Here is a 21,376-nt window from a genome sequence, read left to right as displayed (position 1 = left end):
GGTCTGGAATAGAGGGAGCCTACAGAAAAATAGGGTGCTCTGAGGAGTGCTTCTAGCTGAAAAAGAGTCAGGAGATAAGAAGACAGACGGGTGGCCCACAAAAGCAGGCCAAACATCCTGTTCCCCTGGACCTTGAGTTTGGGTTGTTTTCTAGTCTGGTGTCTGTTTTGCCTCTAGGGTCCCAAAGGACCACCAGGACACAAAGGAGAATTTGGCCTTCCGGGAAGACCCGTGAGTATCAGTGCTCTGCAGACTGGATCTAAGGGGACACCAGGCCAGGTGCACCTGCGGGCAGGGTCTTACTAAAGTGTCTCCTGTGGGTTTCAGGGCCGCCCAGGACTGAATGGCCTCAAAGGTGCTAAAGGAGATAGTGGAGTCATCAGACCTGTGAGTACAACAATCACTGCCCTGTCCTGTGTCACTGGAGGGTGAGCCCAGGGTGGGGAGTCCAGACCAGGGAGGGATGGGCTCAGTGAGTAGGGTTTGCAGACTGCAAGTTCAGGGCTTGTTTTCTTCTGCCACTACCTTCCTGGTATTGAGGCCGGCACCCTGCTGGCCCCCAGGAGCATCCTGAGTACCTACAGAACCATAGCAAGTATCAGCCTCCTACTGCAAACCTCAGAAACAGGGCTGGAGAAGGGGTCTGGGTATGCCCTGGAGATGCAGTTCCAAATCCAGGGTCAAGGGGAGTATCTTATCCTTCCCTACTGCACACAGTCTCAGGGATGGCTGGTCACTAAGGGATCCATCAGTGCCTGTGAGTGAACCTTGAAGGTGGTCAGTCAGCTACTCAGGAAGACCTGACAAGACAGCAAATGCCAGGGACATCTGCAGGGTCTAGGATCTTAGAAAAAGGAATCTGGTGTTAATTGAGCAACTACTGTGGACCAGACATTGTGCTACTTGCTTGTCCAGGACTCAAGTACTTCTGGTGATGACTAGCTGTCCAGGAGATACTCTGTGGGGTCCTTCTTGTTTGACACTGCCCAACCCAGGGCCTATAGGAGTGAAGGTCACCACTGAAGGCCTTCTAGCTCTTGAGCGTTTTTAAACATTATTTAAACCACTGCTGCTTCTGTATGCAATGCACTGTCTTCACTTTGCATATCCAGAAATTCAGAAATACTGTTGTCCTCAAGCATTAGGCCTGGCTCACGTGTATCTAGCCACTGGATGCTCAGTGGATACCTTCATAAAGAGCTTGTGCATCCCAGCCTTGGCTCTCCTGCTGTAAGAGAGGGGGAAAACTGCATGATGCTGGAGCCAGTGGCTCACGCCTGTGATCCTAGCTACACAGGAGGCTGAGATCTGAGGATCGCAATTCAAAGCCAGCCCAGGCAGGAAAGTCTGTGAGACTTTTACTCTAATTAACCAGAAATAGAACTGTGGCTCAAGGCGTACAACACCAGACTTTAGGGGGAAAGAAAAAAAAAGCTAAGGGACAGCACCTAGACCCTAAGTTTAAGCCCCAGGATTGGCACCCCCCCCCAAAAAAAAAAGTTCTGTGAGGTTAAGGCCAGGCTGACTTGGCTTTGAAAATGACTTCTATCTAAGTTTTACATTTCTAAAACTTTTAAGTTTTGCATTTCTGAGGCCAGAGATGTAGACGTGCACTGGGATCAAGATTGGCCTCAGAGAGCTTCAGAGAGCCTTCTTTTCCTTGCTATGTGCCCAGAGCTTGGAGGAAGTTCCCGGTAGCTGTCTCTGTCTTCCTACCCTAGCACCCCCCCCCCAAATCCAGCTATGGTTTTTCTTATCTCCCTTCAGGGCCCACCGGGTCCCCCTGGCCCTCCAGGCCCCCCTGGACCTCCTGGAGCAGTGGTTAACATCAAAGGTGTAAGTTGGGATGGGGAAGGGGGTGGATCTTGGGAGGGGGTCATTGGGCTGACCTGAGCTGGAGCTGGGGGTTCCTGGCAGCTTCACCTCTTACATTCTGCTTCCCACAGGCTGTTTTCCCAGTACCTGCCCGGCCGCACTGCAAAACACCTGTAAGTAACACACAGTCCCAAATCTGTGCCTTAAAAAGCAAGCTTTGAACAGATAGCAACTCAGGAAAAGACCAGACTCTGCCTTGGGCCCTTCTTATCCCTGGATGTCCTCTTGAGCCACTGCCATCACCCACATGCAGTCTCCCTGAGGTGACTACAAGCTCCCAGAGAGCAGACCATGGTGCTGGAAAACGCTGGGTCAGCTCAGGTGTTCCTGCTGGGTTCTTTTAATATGATCAATACAGCAGTGGGTTTTGTGAGTGTGACCATCTTAGACTCCTGCTAGAGGAGCATAAACTCAGACCAAATAGAGACGGAAAGAACACAGATGGAAAAAGAAACAGTATCAACCTGTAGCCACTGCCTACCCCCATGCACCAACCTGAGTCATGGAAGCATGCACACTCATTCATTTATTTAACAAATATTTGTTGAGCACTTAACCCAATGCCAAGTACTCGGCTAGGCCCTGGCAACACAGTAAACTAGAAGGTGTGGTCTCTGCTCTCTGGAGTTTGCAAATGACAATTCAGAAATGCACTTCGAAGTAGGATCCTCATTGGATGAAGTGATGAGGCTGGGCTCAGGGGGTTCAGAAATAATACCATTTGGCTGAACGCTTTACCTTGCCATCTGTCTCTGTCTGACCTTTGAGGCAGAAGCTCTTGTCTGAAAGGCAAAGGATCCACCAGTACAAGAAAGGGCCTGTGGGCTTGTGTGTTTATACCAATGACCCAAAGAGAAGTCTGCAGTGTGGGTAACTGGGAGACCCTCCTGAGAAGTCTTTGCAGGGCCTCCTTAGGTGGAAGGAGAGAATACAGCCTGCTACAGGCAGTGGGCTGGCCCTGGGACCCACTGTCTGAGTGCCAGAAGCCCATTCCAAACTTACATGATTCCAGGCTTCAGATGGATCAAGCTTGAGACAGCCCCTAGCACTGTAGAGTTTCATGAAAATGTGACTGCCATCTACAATTGCATGACCTATGCTTGGCCCTTTGCAGTTAGCCATAGCCTTTAGGGGTCATGGAATCACTTAGAGGATGCCAAAGATAGGCTCAGAGGACTTTTGGTGAGTGTTTTAATTTCATGTTGCCTGGCTGGATGCCATGGAAACTGGGACCAGCTCTCCAAGTGGGCATTTCAAACACATCCAGCATTTCACAAGCACCTTCTAATTTCAGCCCATCTGACACTACCACAGCTTACCTCTGCAGTGCAGGAACTTAGAATCACTGCAACCTGTTTACTCAACTTAGAAATAAATGTGGGTTGTTTTTCTCTCCCTACCCACCCCCCTTGGAAAATTCCCTTGAGCCTACCTGCCATCTTCTCTTGGGGACCCCCATGCAGCTGCAGCCCCCCCCTCATTTATAGAGAGTGCTGACTAAGTTCACTTTGTGTCACCTGGGGAAAAAAGGTGATGGTAGACTATTAAATGTCAGGTAGCAGATGGCACTTGTGTCATCAGGTAAGGGAAAGACCTGGTAAGGAATATTATAAAAAAAATAGCAGGGACTCAAGAGACCCACTGAAATTAATGAGGAGTGCAGAATAGCCCCTCCCATCTGATGACTGCCGGTCATCAGTACTATTAGCACCTATCCTTTTATTATACACAATAGCAATGCTGACAGCTAGCCCAGCTTCAGGACTGGTAGGCCTTACCTATGTGTCAATCAATCCCAACTGATAAGTAAGGAGCTCCAAAATGCTTAGCACTAAAACCAGCACTGCCACATTTTATGGGCTAAAAGCCCCAGACTTCCCCTTTCCTTGGGTCAGTAGGTCTGTATTCTGTCTACCCCAGGGATAGCTATTGGAAGGGCATCCCTACTGGAGGCCTGGGAAGTCTGTTCGTTGAGGGCTAAGAGAATGCGGCCACCTCTGTGCTCAAATGTCAGGGCAGGACTGACCTGGCCTTTGTCTTTCCAGGTGGATGCCACTCATCCTGGGGACCCAGAGCTCGTCACCTTCCATGGTACATGCTCCTTTCTTTGCTGAGTCATTCTGTGAAACCTTCCTGACTTCACGTCTGTGAAGAAGATGGTGTTTATGTGTCTAGTGCTGGGCCCGTGGGGAGGGGGAAGGAAGGACTGGGGGTTCTGCTAGGAGCAGTGCAACTGAGCCCAGGCTGTGTCTTGGCCATGAGCTGGTCACACTTCTGTCAGTTCTGAACATCTTGGCCGTACCCATCTCACGACATCAGCAAACACTTTGTGTGTTCACTCTGTTGTTAACCTGTTTACAAGACCTTCACTGATGCCAGACACATGATGCCAGGCTATTCCTGCCCCCTTGGCTCTTAAACTCTGTTACATGAAAGTAACTATGGAAATCAAGCAGAGCACAGTATACTAATAGGGAAGACAAGGAAGAGCTGTAAGAACACATGAGCCCCAGGCCTGAGTGTTGTGTTAGCCAGCAGCACCAGCACTTCTGGGAGCTTGTTAGAAATGCACAACCCCCGGGCAGGGAATGAAGCTCCGAGGTCCAGTGCTTCCCTAGCATGGGTGAGGCCTTGGGCTCCATCCCCAGACCTGAAGGGAGAATGGGGCAGGATAGACTGGATGTAATGGTGTACCTATAATCTTAGAACTCAGGAGGCTGAAGCAGGAGGTAACCAGGGTTAGTTACATAGCAAGATCCTGAAATAAATAAATATGAGTAAGTTCCCCTAGCTATCTATGGTCCCAGGAGGGTCTATGCATGCCATAGAAGTCGTCCATAGCCCAGCTGGCCAGGCCTTGAGTCTCAGACAGATCCTCCAGCAGGAATGGAGTCTGAAAAGATGTGTTTACAGCTCCCTGATCCTCTAGCAGAAGCCATCATACTTCTGAGTCTCATTCACATCCTTCCCCAGTGCTTGGGAAACCTAAACCCAAATCTCTACATTTGGGAGGTTGATTGATGGTGTCTCTTGGAGATCAAGAATTCAAAGATCTCCTGCCTATGCCACCCATTGGTGGGGAAGAAGTTCGTCCCATCCCTTCTCAAATGCTACTCTCCAGAGGCGCCCTTGTACTACTTCCCCATTCAGAGTAGTGGAGAGGGTGGGGCAGGAAACAGTGCCACCTGAGTGGTGCTTCTTGCTGTTTCTGAGGGAGGGCAAAGTGTGGCTGTAGTTGATGTTCAATCTACCAGCTTTATAATTGGGGTAGATGGCTCAGCACCCTCAGGGACCTGTGTAGCCAGCTCCTGGGAGAGTCCTCTGCTCCTCACCCCACCAGATTGCACAGGCCTAGGTAACCTGAGACTGGAAGAGACAGATTTGAGAGCTGGTGTTGAGCCTCAGTCTATATTAATAGAAGTGTCTCAGGGAGAGTTCACAGCAACCCCTGCTGGGCTGCATGGCACCCTACTGGGCTCTCTACCACAGCTCCCTGTGTTACTGTGAGCTGTGTCTGTCTCTCCAGATGCATCCAGATGTTCAAGGTCAGGAAGTGGGTCTGAAGCTTCAACCTCTGGCCTCCCCATCTTTTAGTAAAGGATTTTAGACCCACTGAGAGTTTTATTTGAGTCAACTTTGCTAAAGGGGTTCAGTTGTCTCAGAAAAGTTTTATATAAAATGAGATGCTTTCCAATAATTTTTTTTCTTAAGTGTACATGTGTTTGGTGGCAGGTGTTAAAGGAGAAAAAGGATCCTGGGGCATTCCTGGCTCAAAGGGAGAGAAAGGAGACCAAGGAGCCCAAGGACCTCCAGGTATTCTAGCTCTTTATCTAAGTTTTGCCTTTGATTTTTAGTCCTGAAAAGGCTGCAGAGTTGTGATTTGACTGATTAGTCATGATGAGACTAACTCCACGATTCTGACCACAAGCTACTCTGAATGCCAGCAAGACCTAATCATGGACTTGGAACAGTATCAAGGGAGACCAGAACTTCCAATGAATTGTTCATGTTTTATATGCAAAATGAGGTCCAAAGAGGACCAAAGTCTTTGTCTAAGGTATGGGTTGCTGGGCCTGGACTAGGACTATGGGTGCCACCAAATCTAGTGTCAAGCCCAACTAAGCCATCACAGGGCCACTTCTACTAGGAAATAACCCTGGCTACCAGCTTTTCGATTTTTGTTTTGTGACTTCTGAAATTACGATTGTGAATTTTATGAAACATTTCTTCTTCAGGTCCTCCAGTGGATCCAACTTACTTGAGACATTTTCTGAACAGCATGAGGGTAAGTATTCTCTCCTGAACGTTTGATGAATTATCTCAGTCCATTTCCCATTGCTATACTGTATGTGAAGTAATTCACGAAGCATAAAAGTTTATTCAGCTCACAGTTCTGGAGCTGAGATATCAGGAGCCACATCTGGTGATGGCCTTCTTGTTGACGGTGACTCGGCAGAGTTCTTAGGTAATGTGAGATGTCACACAATGAGGCAGAAGGAGGCCAGAAACAGCTCTTCTTAGAGCAAAACCATTCCCTAGTAATCCCATCATTAATCCCTGAATAATTCCAGAGCCATTAATCCAGAGCTCTCACTACCTAACTACCTCCCAAAGATCTCACCTCCAAATGCCTTTCATATATGATTTGGGGAATTAAGTTTCCAACATAGGGAATTTGAGATACACATTCAAACTAGAGGAGCCTGTGCATCCAATTTCTTGGGCTTATGTTGGAGAGACCTCATCCACAGTCTTCCTGAAATACTTTTATGTTTTCTCTCTTCCAGGAGGAGAATGGAGACAGGGGGATCAGAGGAGATCCTAATGGCAACTTCTTTGTATCTGGGCCTCCAGGCCTGCCAGGAAACCCAGGTTTGATTGTAAGTAATGACCTCTCTAGGTCATTTTCCCCAAGGACTCATCATGACATTCCCTAAGGTCCTCAGTCTGACTAGACATGCAGAGAGCCAAGGGTCAAGGTATAGTACAGGCTGGTGGCAGGAATAGGGCTGGGCCCACTCTCCCTACTTCTTGTTGATGTTTGGGAAAGTTGGCTGAGTCCCATGGATGGAAAGGAGTTTGCCCAGGCTGTAAGTAGTTAACTTTAAGTACTAATCACATTGCCTTATTTCTGTGCATTGTGGGAAATTTGCTTCAATGCAAAATGCTACAATTAAGACAGAATGGAAGATGTAGGTGATATTTCTAGAAAAGCCAGCTGGATCTTCTGATTTTTTTTTTGGTGTTGGTCATGGGGCTTGAACTCAAGCCTGGGTGCTATCCCTGAACATTTTTTGCTCAAGGCTAACACTCTACCACAGCTCCACTTCTGGCTCTTGTTTTTTCTTTTGCTGGTTAATTAGAGATATGAGTTTCATAGACTTTCCTGCCAGGGCTGGCTTTGAACCTCATTTGTGAGAAGTTAGCCTCCTGTGTAGCTAGGATTATAAGCTTTGGTCACTGGCACTGAGCTCTGCTGAATTTTCCTTTTTTTTTTCTTTTGCCAGTCCTGGGGCTTGAACTCATGGCCTACATGCTGTCCCTAGGCCTCTTTGTGTTCAAGGATAGCTCTCTACCACTTGAGCCACAGCGCCATTTCCAGCTTTTTCTAAGTAGTTTTATTGGAGATAAGAGTCTCACTCACTTTCCTGCCTAGGCTGGCTTTGAACCATGATCCTCAGATCTCAGCCTCCTAAGTAGCGAGGATTACATGCATGAGCCACCCACACCCAGCTTCTCTTCTGAATTTTTAACTGAAGAGGAAGCTCTTTGACAGACATAATTTTCTAAGGAGGAGGGAGGTTTTCCAGGCCATGAGAGAAAAGGTCTCCAACAAGACCATGACCAAGACATTATTGACCTCATGGACCAGAGCTGAGTTGGTCTCAGAGCTCTCTATAAGGGTACAACTAGGCTCCTACTTCTCATTGTGCCCCTAACTTGTGTTATGATTTGGGGACACAACCTTTCCCCTGTGGAAGCACCCTTCATCTGTGATGTATCAAGAATAGACTCTTGATCTCCTAGAGCCTTTTGGAGTCCATGGCTCTTAAGACTCTCGTCTAACTACGTAATGGCTTAGCATTGAAGGGCCTACAAAACCTGAGATTGTGCTCAGAACTGTGAACAATGACAACAGCAGCTAGAACTTACTCACTTCTTATGTATGTCCTCATACAGGACCAGGCAAGACTTCTAGCCATTAATGATTCTTTTGCTATTGCCTGCTTGCCTTCACAGGGTCAGAAAGGAGAGGCTGTTGTTGGGCCCCAAGGACCCCCAGGGACTCCTGGCCTTCCCGGACCACCTGGCTTTGGAAGACCTGGTGCCCCTGGGCCACCTGGACCTCCTGGGCCACCAGGACCTCCAGCTATCCTGGGCTCAGGTTGGTAGACTAGGAAGGGTGCCATCATTCATGTCACCTCAATGCTTGGGCTCAGTCTATACCTGAGCAGCATATAAAAACCATACTGTGTAACAGAGGGCTATTTTCTGGATGGGGCCAGCTTTCTTTTCTTTTTCCTTTTTTATTAAATTGAGATATAATTCACACATCATAAAATTCACCTATTTAAAGCACACAACTCAGTAATATTCACAGGGTCAGGCAGACATCACCACTGTCTAATTCTAGACCATTTTATCACACCAAAAAGAAATTTTGTGTCAATTAGCAGTTACTTCTCCCCACTTCTCCCCTAAGATCTTGCCTATTTGGGACATAAAATTGGAATAAAAATGGAACCAGACAACACATGACCTTTTGTGTCTGGCTTCTTTTTCTTTTCATAGTGACTCTAAGATTTATTCATGTTGTAGTGTATTCTGTATTCCTTTTTATGACCAAATATTATGTTATTGTATGGATAATCTGTTTATGGACCTTTGAGTTGCTTCTACTTTTTGGTTTTGGGTCCTATTTTGTTTTTAAACACTGGGCTTAGAACTCAGGGTCTTGCACCCTTGATTGGCTTATTTGTTTGGCTTGTACTCTACCATTCCAACCCAATACTGGACACAGTGATTCTTAAAAAGCTGAAAGCAGCCAGGTTCTAGTGGCGGCTTGCACTGATAATCCTAACTATTCAGGAAGCTGAGACCTGTGGATGACAGTTTGAAGCCAGCCAGAGCAGGAAGGCTCATGAAAAAGTCCTGAAGAAGGAAATACCTATTTATGTCTAACACAGATTGATAGAACTTGAAATTTTTCTGTATCCTCAAGATTGAACAGCTGAGAATCGACAAATCAGGCACTTTGGTGGTTGTGTCTCCTGACTCCAAAGCCAGGGCCCCTGTCATTGTACAACGCATGCCGCCCCCACCGTCTGTCCCATTTCTTCCTCTTTCTGAGCCCTCTTCCTCTCTTCCTCTGTTCAGTGGTCACATGCTGTCTCCTGGGTGAAGTCAGTTGTGTGAGTCAGGATATTTTTAGATGCAAGTGACAGAAAATGCAACTTAAACTGGCTTTTACAAATAATAATGAAAGAGATGTATTTACTTTAAAGCTGAAAAAGACTTGATACATCACGAAGAGCCAATCAAAGTGGCCTTTAATCTCATGCGTGATACAGAGACCTAAGGATGCAGGTGCAGGAATAGGATGCCCTGCATCTCCCAGACTTGGTTCAGAGTCCCAAGGATGCAGGGGCAGGGTTGGGATGGCCTGCATCCCTGGGGTGGGCTGGCTACGATGTGAGCATTCCTCTCCTCTCAGAGGTCAGCAGACACTGAAGAAGTTAGGTTTTGTTTTGTTTCATTTGTTTTAAAGGAGCATGCTGTATAACTTCTCTTTTCTGCTTTTTTTTAGCTGTGGCCCTTCCAGGCCCACCCGGCCCTCCAGGAGAACCAGGGCTTCCTGGACCCAGAAACTTGGTCAGTATTTTATCAATGTAGTTAATGTATCATTCCATTTTGGATGGATTTACAGAAAATGGAGGCTAGAATGTTTAGGGGGTAGCATCTCTTTGTTTAGGAAGTAGGATTCTACAACTCCCATCAACAGTAGAAGGTAATTTGTCATCCATTCACATGGCTGAATAAAAAGAAAACAAAATAATTGATATTAAAGTTTGACTCTAAGTAAAAAGAAAATGAAATAATTGATATTAAAGTTTGACTCTATGCATCTATCATTAACTATGTTCTAGCAAGAACCAATAACATTTTATGAAAATAATAAGCACAAGGATGTAGAATACCAGGGTGGGTGTTTGGGCTGGCCAGTCAGATTTACTTTGGATCATTTTGCTTTCTCTATTCTGCGAAGGGACATCTCTTGAGTACCTGCTGTTCCATAGCTCATTGAAGCAGAGTGTAGTGTATTATAATGCACAGAAATGAACAAGCACCTCACAAGTATGTCAGGATTCCTAGGCATACTCTGTGATTAATTTTTCTGGATTTTATAATCTTTTGCAATTTTGGAGACAGAGAAAGTAGGCCCTACTTTTTTCTATCATGTATCTAATTATATTTTACAAAAATGGAGATGTAAGTATAATTGTCTACTTGTTGGCATTTCTTTTGTTTGTTTTGCTTTCTGGGCCTCTTTTTCTTTTCTTTCTTTCTTTTTCTTTTTTTAGACAGAGTCTCACTGTGTAGCCTATGTTAGCCTCAAACTGGTCAACTTTCTGCCTCTACCTCCTCCTGAGTACTGGGATTATAGGCATGTTTCACCATACCCAGCTATGCTTGCATTTCTTACCCCTAAAGAAAAACTTGTTAAGTTTAAAACTTGTTTAAAACTTGATAAGGAGCAACATGACACCATTTTTCCAATGTTAATGCCATCCAGCAACATAAATAAATAGGGAGGAGGCAAAACTCACCAGTGATTTTGCTAAAACCAAAAACCCAACGAAGGCAGCTCTGTTGTTTTCTCTGTACTTGCAGACCTTCTCTTTTGTGTTTTAATCCATTTGTGATGTTTCAAAGCAACGCTATTCTGTTATTAGTGAAGTTATAGGTCTCACTAAGCGTCTGAGAGTCTGGCTCCTACTTGGCTTTATGAAAGGGGGCTGGTTGTTCAAAGTGGTGCCTGTTCCGCTGATAAATGCGGATTTCAAATGCTCTTTCAGATCTCAGCATTTGCCAACATGGATGATATGCTACAGACAGCACATCTGGTCATAGAAGGAACATTCATCTACCTGAGGGACAGCTCTGAGGTTTTTGTTCGTGTCCGAGATGGTTGGAAAAAGTTACAGGTGATTTTCAAACTTTTTGAATGAATACCACCTTGGGAAAAAATCATCACCTGCTCGGGGACCTGCCATTTTGCTGCCATATCTTCAATGTATTCCTTTTTCACAGCTAGGAGAGCTGATCCGGGTTCCTGTCAATAGCCTCCCACCACCTGCACTTTCCAGCAGTGTGAGTAGTTTCCCCGACATGCCTCTGGAACCTTCCTCTTGTCAGTGCTTCCTGATTCCTCTGACACCCAGCCTCAGTTTTCCTACTTGTGAAATCATCAATCAGTGCAAGCATTCTGGGAGAACCCTTTCTTTTTTTTACATCCCCTGCCTTGTGAACACACAGCAAGTAGCTGGGTGTTGAGATCTGAGGATCATGGTTCAAAGCTAGCCAGAGCCAACAAATCTGGGAATCTTAGCCTAGCAAAATGCCAGAAGTAGAAGTGTGAACTCAGTGCTAGAATGCCAGTCATGAGTGAAAAAACTGAGCGAGAGCTTGAGCCTTGAGCTCAAGGCCCAGTACTGTACTAGCACAAAAAAGCAAATAAACTCAGGCAACTGACATGGTCCATCTTTGAGCCTACTGCTTCTGCCCTACTGTGTCCCCTTCCTTTTGCAAATGGCAGAAGTGAGGCTTCCCAGAGGTTACCAGCTCTATTAAGTGAACATGTCAGCAGTGAAGCATGATCTTCCGCTCTTCAGCTCAAGACTTTTTCAAAGGTCTTAAGAACATCCCCTCCTTTCCTGAGAATGGCCACGGAACCCTGACAGTTGGAGAGTCACAGTTAAAGACAAGACCAAATGAGTTCCAGACTGATGCATAGTCACAAGGTTTCTGCTTCTCTTTTGTCTCACAGCCATATCACCCCCCGCCTCCTGTGAGCCCTATAAGTGGCAATTATGAGAGACCTGCTGTAAGTACAATTCGTGTAATTCTTCTGCAAACACTAAATGTGTGCTAGACCCTGTGCTTAGTGTCTAGTCCTACTGTCAAGATGCTCACATGCTAGTGAGAGAGTCAAATAAAACATGAACCATTGTAAGACAGGGCCAAAAGCATTAGGATAAGGCAAACCCAAGATGCTGGGGTTATGAAGAAGTCAAGGAAGTCTGCCTGGAGGAGGTGATCCCTGAACTAAAAGCTAAAGGACAGCTGGGTTCAGGAGTGAGCCAAGTGAAGAAAGAATAGGAATTCTAGGCACAGAAAAGATGGACCAGAGGGAGGCAAGGGGAAGCACTGTACATTCCTGACAGAATCCAAGAATTACAGCCTGGCCAGGGGAGCCCAATTTAAGGTAGAGAAGGAGAAAGCTTTGGATGCAGAGATTGACAGAGGCAATGTCTAGTCATCAAAGATCTGTAAACCAACTTAAGAACTTTGACCTATTCCTGTGAGCACTGGGATGCTGCTGAGGGGCTGAAGGGGGGAAATCAGATGACAATGGTCACTGAAAGTGAGTTAAAGAAGTCAGAAACAGGAGCCCAAACACCAGTTAGGTGGCTCCTGAGTTGTCTGAACTAGGGTCACAGCAGTGACTATGGAGGTAACTGGAGAGATAAGGAGGAGGCAAGCGAGACCCAGGTGTGGCTATGAGGATGAGAGATGAGGAGTAATGTCCAGATTTCTACTTGGGTGACCCAGGGCTCCTGGGTTCCTTCCTAAGAACCACTTAGCATTGTTGAGCCTAACAACTCTCACACCATCCCTCTGCTAGCCTAAATAAAGATCATAGCCAAATCACTATGGAAACTCTGTAGAACTCAACCACAGAAGCAGAAACACAGACCTGGGGTCTCTTTCCTGACTTTTAGTCTACGTTCCCGGCACCTCAGACTCTCCAAGTCTCACTTTCTGTCCTCCCTCCAGCACACCCCCAATAGACAGACAAAGACTCCATCCGCTTGTGTTGCCCAGGCATTCATTCTGACTCCAACTCTCTGTGGCCTTATGGCTTTAGAGCCCAAACCACCCGACTCAATTCAGATTCTTAGCAAAGACAGTCTCCGTGGTATATCTTGAAGCAATCATACATTGTCAATGCAGTCCAATCCAGAGCAGCTAGAAGCTGAGGTTGAAAGCCTAAGACTACTCTTTTAACAGCGGCACTTTTCAAAGAACAGACCTAGGCTTGACAGATGCCAGAAACATATGTCCTAGAAGGCTGCTGTCTCCAAGGAGGACCTTCCTTGGGGTATGGTGAATCTGAAATGCCTCTCAGCCACCCAAGTAGAGATAACTGGGAGGGAGTAGGCTATGAAGGGCTAAACCTGCTGTGGAACCTGGTCTAGAGACATTAACTCAGGAATCCTCAGCAGAACAATAGCAATTGATGAGGATGGTAGGTAGGGTCTCTGAAAAAAGAATATATACAGTGAAAAAGAATTAGACTATGGGGAGCAAAACCTTAATGGTTTTGTTTAATGGAAGAAAGAGAAGGAAATTCAGAGGCTTGAGAGGAAAAAAGCATGCTAAGCAAGTTACTAGACAAGAGTGTGAAGGCTGCCAGGAGGCCCAGAACAAGAACTAAAATGTGCCTTTCAAATTTAGAAGCTAGAGCAAAGCATTTCAGTAGCCAACAACATTAGAGTCAATTGAAGAGTAAATGAGAGGTTGGTATAGGTGCCTTTCAAAATGAAAGTTCTGGATACCGGTGGCTCAGGCCTAACCCTAGCTACTCAGGAGGCTGAGCTCTGAGGATTGCAGTTTGAAGTCATCCCAGGCAGAGAAGTGTGTGAGACCCTTATCTTCAATTAACCAACAAAAATCTGGAAGGGGAGCTGTAGCTCAAGTGTTAAGATGCTGGCCTCGGGCACAAAAGCTTGGGGACAACATTCAGGCAATGAGTTCAAACCCAGAACTGGCACAGAGATACACACACACACACACACACACACACACACACACACACACACACACACCAATAAGACAGACAGACAGAAAAACAGACAGACAGACACACACACACACACACACACACACCAATAGGACAGACAGACAGAAAAACAGACAGACAGACAGACACACACACACACACAGACACATACACATAAACACACACACAAATTTATGGCAAGTAGTTAATGGATTCATAGGGTAGTATTTTATAAATCCTGAGTTATATGTGTGTGTTGAATTGAAATCCTTTGTAAAACTACTTAAAGAAAATAAATACATAGTAATACATACTAGTAAATTTTGACAGTGCCTATAAAGAATGAAGGGGGAAAAAAGGTGTAACTCTACCAAAACTCCAACTACCCACACAATGGCCACTTTAACATGTTCATTATTATAACATGATTGTCTTCATTAAAATAATATCTATTCATTACCAAAATGGGCCAGTTAGTAGAGACACAGAAAACACCAGCCCCTAATTTTACTGTTCAGAAATAGCAATTATCCCAGATATTTCTCTATGTGTCTCCTTGGAGAAGGAGAGATGGAGAGTATAATTGGAGTGTGATAAGGGGGTGACTTCACACCCTGAACCATTCTCAGGTATTCTTGGGGAACCTCATGCTGTCAAGCCTGTGTAAGTGGCCTTAGATGAGGCCCCAGAATCCTACTGGCCAGAACTGATCAGACTGTAGGCCCTTATCTAAGGGGAGCAGTGATTCAGATGCTTGAGAAGGTAATAGGCAATTGGGGCAATGTAGTCAGATTTGAAGACATCTGAGAGCCAAGGTATATGTGGAGGGAGAAGAGATTGAAGTTAATGGCCTACCAGTGGTTGTGCTGAAAATGGGTAGCACACAGATCCCTTCCCATCCTGTTGACTGGTGACATCCAATGTCCCATGCTGGCACTAGAAGACCTATTAGAAACTTCATCACCATTGGAGGTAGAGGACGTGGCTGGGAGCTTCTTGACCTGGACCCCCATCTAGTATGGTGCTAAAGACAGAACCAGGGCAGAGTCAACTGAGTGGAAGCAGGCCTTAGAAGCTGTCCTATGCAAAGTGGAAGGGAAAAAGGGGGTGAGAGGACCAAATGTGCAAGTGAAAGGGCAGTGTGTAGAGTAGACATGGCACCTCATGGCCAGCTGTGGCCAACTGGCTGAAGCCTGAAAAGAGGAAGCAGACCAACAAAGTGGGACATGCAGTCTCTGTTCTGATCTGAGAGATAGCGCAGAAGCAGGGAGAGAAACACCAACCACCTCCTGTCTCCCATGCGGGGCTTATTGCAGGTCCTTTGGCTGAAGATATTTAAAAATGCTTTCCTAGGCTGGAGGTATAGCTTGGTGGTAGAGAGCTTGTCTAGCATGGAGAGACCCTGACAGGTCAAACTCAGCACTTCAAAACCGAACAAGAAAACAAACAAAAATCAAAAAGCGTTTTTCTTCTCTGCTGACTTGGGCCCTGATCCGTACCTGCAAGGCTTCCCTCCCTAGTGCTGAGATTGAAACCCAGGGACAAAGGCACCAGTGTTCCTTGGTTAGGAACTATATTCCAGAGACACGGAAGAAAGGGCTGGGAGACAGGGCCGTAGAAGAGCACTGGGTTTGGAGAGATCTTGTGTGTGAGGGAACAGGCTTTGCAGTGTGGTTGTTCAACAAGGGGGTAGGAATGTGGAGCGAGAAGGTTCTACCCAAGCAATCTTAGTACTAAATGCCATATCTTTCTCCATTTTAATTCCCTTTTACCCCTGGCCTCTTATGTGGGGCTGGGAGAGGGAAGAAAGGAGAGTCAGCAGTAGCTTGAGGAAGCTCTGAGATCCAGGGATAAAAGCAGCCAAAATTCGTGTTGGAGACTGAACCGGGGTGAACCCAGAGCTCTTGCATCTATAGGTCAGATTCAATATTCTAAAGTGCTTTATTTTGTCACCCAAGGAAGATACTCACACCCCATGGGCTGTTCAGAGAGCTGAGATGGGCAGCTGACCATCCTTCACAGGGATGGTCAGCTGCAGGGTCAGGTGAAGGTGAACTGAGCCTGCCTACACCATGTCTTCCATTCCAAAGGCTGGGGTCTCCTTGGGGATATGACATGGTCACGGTATTGGAGAGCACCTTTAATGCTGACTGTGCTGTCTTTCCTCTCTCTCTTTCCAGCTGCACCTGGTTGCTCTGAACATGCCATATTCTGGGGATATCCGAGCTGATTTTCTGTGCTTCAAGCAGGCCAGGGCTGCAGGACTGATGTCTACCTTCCGAGCATTTTTATCTTCCCATTTGCAAGATCTGTCCACAGTGGTGAGGAAGGCAGAGAGATACAGCCTTCCAATAGTGAACCTCAAGGTAAAGACATGTCCTCCTCCCACTCCCTTCTTCATATGACCGTCCCCACAAGAACTAGAGTGTTTGCCATTCCATGACCTTGACCATGGTGCAAGCCCAGCTCTTTTCCTCATTGGCTATGTGACTTTGGGCAGGTAACTTTCCCTCTCTGGTCCGCAGTTTCCTCCTATTTATAGAGACCTTCCCGCTTGGATGGCTCTTGGAGCAGGCAGGGGATAATAACCACTGCTTTCATTTATCAAGCTCTTTGTTTATTATAAAGCACTATATCTATTAGCTGAGGAGGTATTTCTGATAAAAATGAGAACTATTCTTTTCTCAGTTTGTCAGATGAGAAAACTGAGACTCAGAGGAAGAGCCGTTTGTTAGAAGTCACTGCAAACTTGCACTTATTTCTTTGACTCCTGTGTCTAAGGCTCTTGGTTTTACCAAGGGTATTTTCCAGATGGCTTTAAGCTCAGTAGCACTGAACAAAACAGACAGTGATGGTCCCAGAGCAGAGGGTCTTCATCTTCATCCTGTCTTGGTGCTTTCTAAGAGCTAAGCTATCCCTGCCTGCTAGACCTTTCTCTGCCTCTTTTGCTGGCTACTAGGTCTTATAAGAGTAGGTTATAACATGGAAATGGCCATAACCCAAGGATCCTATACAATCCATGGCCTCTGATTGAGGCCACAGAGGGACAGCTTGGTTGGTAGTCACACATATCCTGTGTCCTGGCAGCCAACTAGATTGCAATAGTGTATCAGGCCCCTTCGGTCCCTGTAAACCTAACAATACAGTGTTGAGCATGAAGACTGGTAAGTCCCATCCTGACTCCATAGCCAGCACCCTCCACCTGCTCTCCCAGGTATGGCTCTAGCACCCTCATCTGCTAGCTTTCTGGTCTCTGCAAGAGACCAGGCTCTTCTGTTCTGGAAAAGAACTTTCACCTCTGTACCATGCACAATGGTACAAATTTAAAGCTTAGTATATGTGCATAATATTTTAATAATAATAATAATAATAATAGAATTTAGTAGACTCTTCATGGGAGGAGTCTTCTACCTACATAGAATAAGAGATACCGCCTTAAGAAGAGAGTAAAACCAGAAGGACTGACTACAAAAATCAATCTATGTATGTATGTTAATGAATATATAGATTTGTATTTCTCAAGTTCCATTTCATCATGACTCTGGACTTGGGGCTGGGGACTTCAGTATGAAGTGGCATCTGGGTTTTGAAGACTGAGGAGCAAGCTAGTCCATTTGTAGTCTAATGTAGCATTTGTCTTTACAGGGCCAAGTACTTTTTAACAATTGGGACTCCATTTTTTCTGGCAATGGAGGTCAGTTCAATACACACATTCCAATATACTCCTTTGATGGCCGAGATGTGATGACAGATCCTTCTTGGTAAGTGAGCGTGGTGATCCACTTCTATATCATGATGATTTAGGAAGACTAATGGTGAGGTGTCTTATCAGTCTCCCCTTGAGGATATAACCATCAGAGAGCTACAGTGAGACAAATGAGGGCCCAGGGAAAGCCCTGGACTTAGAGCCAGAAAACAATATTGAGACTTTGGGCAAGGTACCTCCATTCTCTGAGCCTCAATTACCTTGTCTATCAGATGACCAAGACAACATATCTGCACCATAGGATCGCCATGCAGATAAAATGAATATTTGTAGAAGTGTATAGCATTTGTAGTGAGCATTTAACAAGTGGTAAATGGTACAACTTGTTGATCCCATAACTCTACCCTGAGAGTTGCACTTGAAATCTTTGAAAATGACATGTGCTTTTTAGCATAGAATAACTTAGCACACCTATTCCCCAGGGTCCTCTTTATCATCGGTCCAGTGCCAGACTGGGTGGGCACAGAAATAAATGGTTGGCCTACCCTTAATGCATTCCCAATCTACAGGGACAGATAGACACAGACTATGATTCTAGACAGTATATGATTATTGAAAAATGGAAAAGAAAAAAAACAAGGAAGACGACAGGAGCACAAATTATACATTCATTTTTACTTAAATACAAATCAGAGGTGGCTTTGTGTAAAAGGAGGCATCTAATGGGATTTGAAAGACAATGAGCCACTGGTCTGAAAGTAAACTGGAGACCACTCTAGATGAAGGGATCTCAGCAGCAAAGCTTCAGAGCCATGAAAGCAGAGGTGTGATTGGGAAATGCCTGCCAACTGCGTATGGCTGGAGTACAGTGTATTCATACAAGGCTGAAAAGAGCTGTGAGGACAAACAGGGGATCTGGCGTGAGTCTTTGGAGGGAGGTGGAGCTTAATGTGATTTGCTTAATGCCAGTCGATTACCAAGATAAACCACAAGGAAGTGTCATTTAAAATATAACATGGCAAAATTACTTTCTAGGCCCCAGAAGGTGGTTTGGCATGGCTCCAACACACACGGTGTCCGTCTTGAGGATAAATACTGTGAAGCATGGCGAACTGCAGACATGGCAGTCACAGGACTGGCCTCATCACTAAGCTCGGGGAAGATTCTGGACCAGAGGGCATACAGCTGTGCTAATAAGCTAATCGTTCTGTGTATCGAAAACAGTTTGATGACTGACGCTAGGAAGTAACAACCTTCCAATAAGTCTTAAAAAAAAAAAGTTTTCCATTTTTTTCTTATGTGAAGAGTTGACACTGAAATCTAAAATGTTGTTTAAATGTTGTAAATATTACAGTATTTTTTAAAAAAATTACTCATTCATCATAAAAGCAACCAAAGAAAACATACCTCAGTACACTCAAAATGAAAGATATAAAGGACTCAGATCAAAGGCATATCTGATCTACATATTGGTGCTAGATTCTCCAGGAAGCTGGTGCTGGCTGAACACATCCCAACACAGGTGAAAGCTATGGTCAAAACAGAAAATATCACCTTTCTTATTGCATCACTTCAAAAAGTGATTCCCCCTTCTAACCATGGCTGTTGAGTGTAAGATGTCCTTCATGTTTTCTTACAGTGAATGTTTAGAGACATTATCCCTTTTCTTTTCTTTTTTTTTTCTGGTCCTGGGGCTAAAACTCAGGGTCTGAGCAGTTGTTTTTTATTTGTTTGTTTGTTTGGTTGTTTTTTTTGCTCAAGGATAGCACTATAGCACTTGAGCCACAGCTGCAACTTTCAGCTTTTTGGGTGGTTAATTGGAGATAAGAGTCTTGTGGACTGACTACCTTTCCTGTCTGAACTGGCTTTGAATTACCAGATCTCAGCTAACTGAATAGCTAGGAATAAAGGCCTGGCCATTATCCCTTTTCTAAGTTATGTGCAAATCAAACACTTTATTTCCACACATTTATCATTTGCAACTGCTGTTCCTTCCAAGAAACAGAATGCTTAAATGCTCCTTATGTGTATTTTCTTATAGCATCAGACTTTAATATGTTTCTTACCTCCCTCTTAAATATTATTGCCAGCATGCTGTAAGAGTTTGATTATTTTTACCCAATCATATTTTAGTGTGGCATGTGTTTATATAACTCTGACTTGCTGGAAAAGTTGAAACTCTAAATTATCTGAAACTAGAAGAGACAGAGCAACATAATGACTACTCTTTCCCTTGGTAGCCCGGCTCCCCATCCTCCACCCAATTTTTTGATTGCCATTTGACAAGTCTTGAATTACAACTGCAACTGAAACAAATAGGTTGGTAGGAATGAGTTTTCTGAGAAAAAAAAGAAGTGTCATCATCCTGCTGTGTACTTTGATCTTTTGTCCGTGTAAGTGAACATAAAAACATCTTTTCCAGGCGCTTTCTTCTGGTTGCCTTTTTCTCGCTGGTTCCTTTATTCTTTGTCACTGATGTGGAAGTGACCTGGGGTGCATCTGCTAATTCCATCCCCTGCCTCTAGTGCTTATCCTCAGGCAATGATCTGAGCACCGAAGATTTTCCCATTATGCTCTCTGCTCTTGTCATCTCCTACTTGGTGAGACGGGGGAGGGACAGAAGAGCCCCAGAGAAGAAGGCAGGATTCATTGTGCATCTGCCACTGGCTCAATGCATGAGCCTGCCTCTCAAGGAGGCAGGAGAAAGCACAGTGTCAGCTTCATGTACTAAAATCAGACTAATTAGAGGCCTCATTTCCTATTTTTTTATGTGCCACTCCTGAGCTTGAACTGGGTACTGTCCCCGAGCATTTTTTTTTGCTCAAGACTAGCACTGTCCCACAGTGCTAGCTTCACATCACAGCTTCAACTCTATCTTTTCTGATAGTTGATTGTATACATGAGTTTTATGGACTTTCCTGCCTGGGCTGGCTTTGAACCACTTGTTTGCTTTTTATAATAACTCAGCAAAGTGGAAAATCTCCACTGTTCAAATGAAGCCCCCAAATGGAGGTTTAGGTACTTACTTGGATCAGTTCTCAAAGCTGGTGAGTAACAGGGATGGTTTCAGACTCAGGCTCCATCTCACTCCAGATCCTAAGATCTTTCCCAGGAACCACTGTGCAAGGCTGCCTCTTCATTCCTGCCCAGCTCCAAGTGTTTGACTTTGGTTCTGGTTTGACTCAGGAGAAGCATGGTCACTAGCCAGAGGCATGCTGAGATGCATTTCTCCCATTCAACTGGGTGGGCCCAAGACACTTGGAAAGGTAAATTCTACTTCACAGTCCTTGAAGCAGGAAATTGAGGAAAAAAGCAGCCCAGAATCCATACTTAGGAGCTTCACGAATGGAAGAACAGCAAGGATCTTCTTTATGAGTCATGGAATAAAGACAGCTATAGCTGTAAAGTCCCAGAGATGGATGGTTGGGGACCAGCTCAGCCACAAGTTACAGAGTGGGGGTGCCTGGCATGGAGAGGCATCACTGGAGGATGAAGACAGGAGGCTCCCAATGTCAGGAAGTACAAATGCCATCTATTCCTGGGCCTATGGGGCAGAATAGGTTTGGACTTTGGGAAGAGAGCAGACAGGAGATGAATATCTTTTGTTAACCCTAGGAAAGGGCATTGAAGATCCTTCCCTTGCCCCTCAATCTTCCTGCACTGGAAGAAGTATAGCAGGCCTCCCAGAGGAGGCCCAGAGTTAACCACAGCCCATCCACAGTATGACCTGG

General features: G+C 45.3%; 1 protein-coding gene across 1 annotated transcript in view; it reads left to right on the top strand.

The window, feature by feature from the left end:
- Col15a1 (collagen, type XV, alpha 1) overlaps window positions 1–19,375 on the top strand; it is a 93,789-nt gene extending 74,414 nt beyond the window's left edge. The window contains exons 25-40 of the mRNA XM_013023359.1: window positions 178–231; window positions 328–387; window positions 1,768–1,836; window positions 1,947–1,988; window positions 3,921–3,966; window positions 5,608–5,688; window positions 6,111–6,160; window positions 6,663–6,755; window positions 8,116–8,260; window positions 9,683–9,747; window positions 10,953–11,081; window positions 11,188–11,247; window positions 11,924–11,980; window positions 16,120–16,305; window positions 17,585–17,700; window positions 18,681–19,375. Of these exons, the coding sequence (XP_012878813.1) occupies window positions 178–231; window positions 328–387; window positions 1,768–1,836; window positions 1,947–1,988; window positions 3,921–3,966; window positions 5,608–5,688; window positions 6,111–6,160; window positions 6,663–6,755; window positions 8,116–8,260; window positions 9,683–9,747; window positions 10,953–11,081; window positions 11,188–11,247; window positions 11,924–11,980; window positions 16,120–16,305; window positions 17,585–17,700; window positions 18,681–18,894 (1,467 nt within the window). The 3' untranslated portion in view covers window positions 18,895–19,375. The remainder of the gene's footprint in view (window positions 1–177; window positions 232–327; window positions 388–1,767; window positions 1,837–1,946; window positions 1,989–3,920; window positions 3,967–5,607; window positions 5,689–6,110; window positions 6,161–6,662; window positions 6,756–8,115; window positions 8,261–9,682; window positions 9,748–10,952; window positions 11,082–11,187; window positions 11,248–11,923; window positions 11,981–16,119; window positions 16,306–17,584; window positions 17,701–18,680) is intronic.
- Window positions 19,376–21,376: the final 2,001 nt, after the last annotated feature.

Source organism: Dipodomys ordii, unplaced genomic scaffold (genome assembly GCF_000151885.1).
Source record: "Dipodomys ordii isolate 6190 unplaced genomic scaffold, Dord_2.0 Scaffold67, whole genome shotgun sequence".
Taxonomy (NCBI): Eukaryota; Metazoa; Chordata; class Mammalia; order Rodentia; family Heteromyidae; genus Dipodomys; species Dipodomys ordii.
Note: the sequence above shows the minus strand (reverse complement) of the source record. Positions and strands in the feature narration are given on the sequence as shown.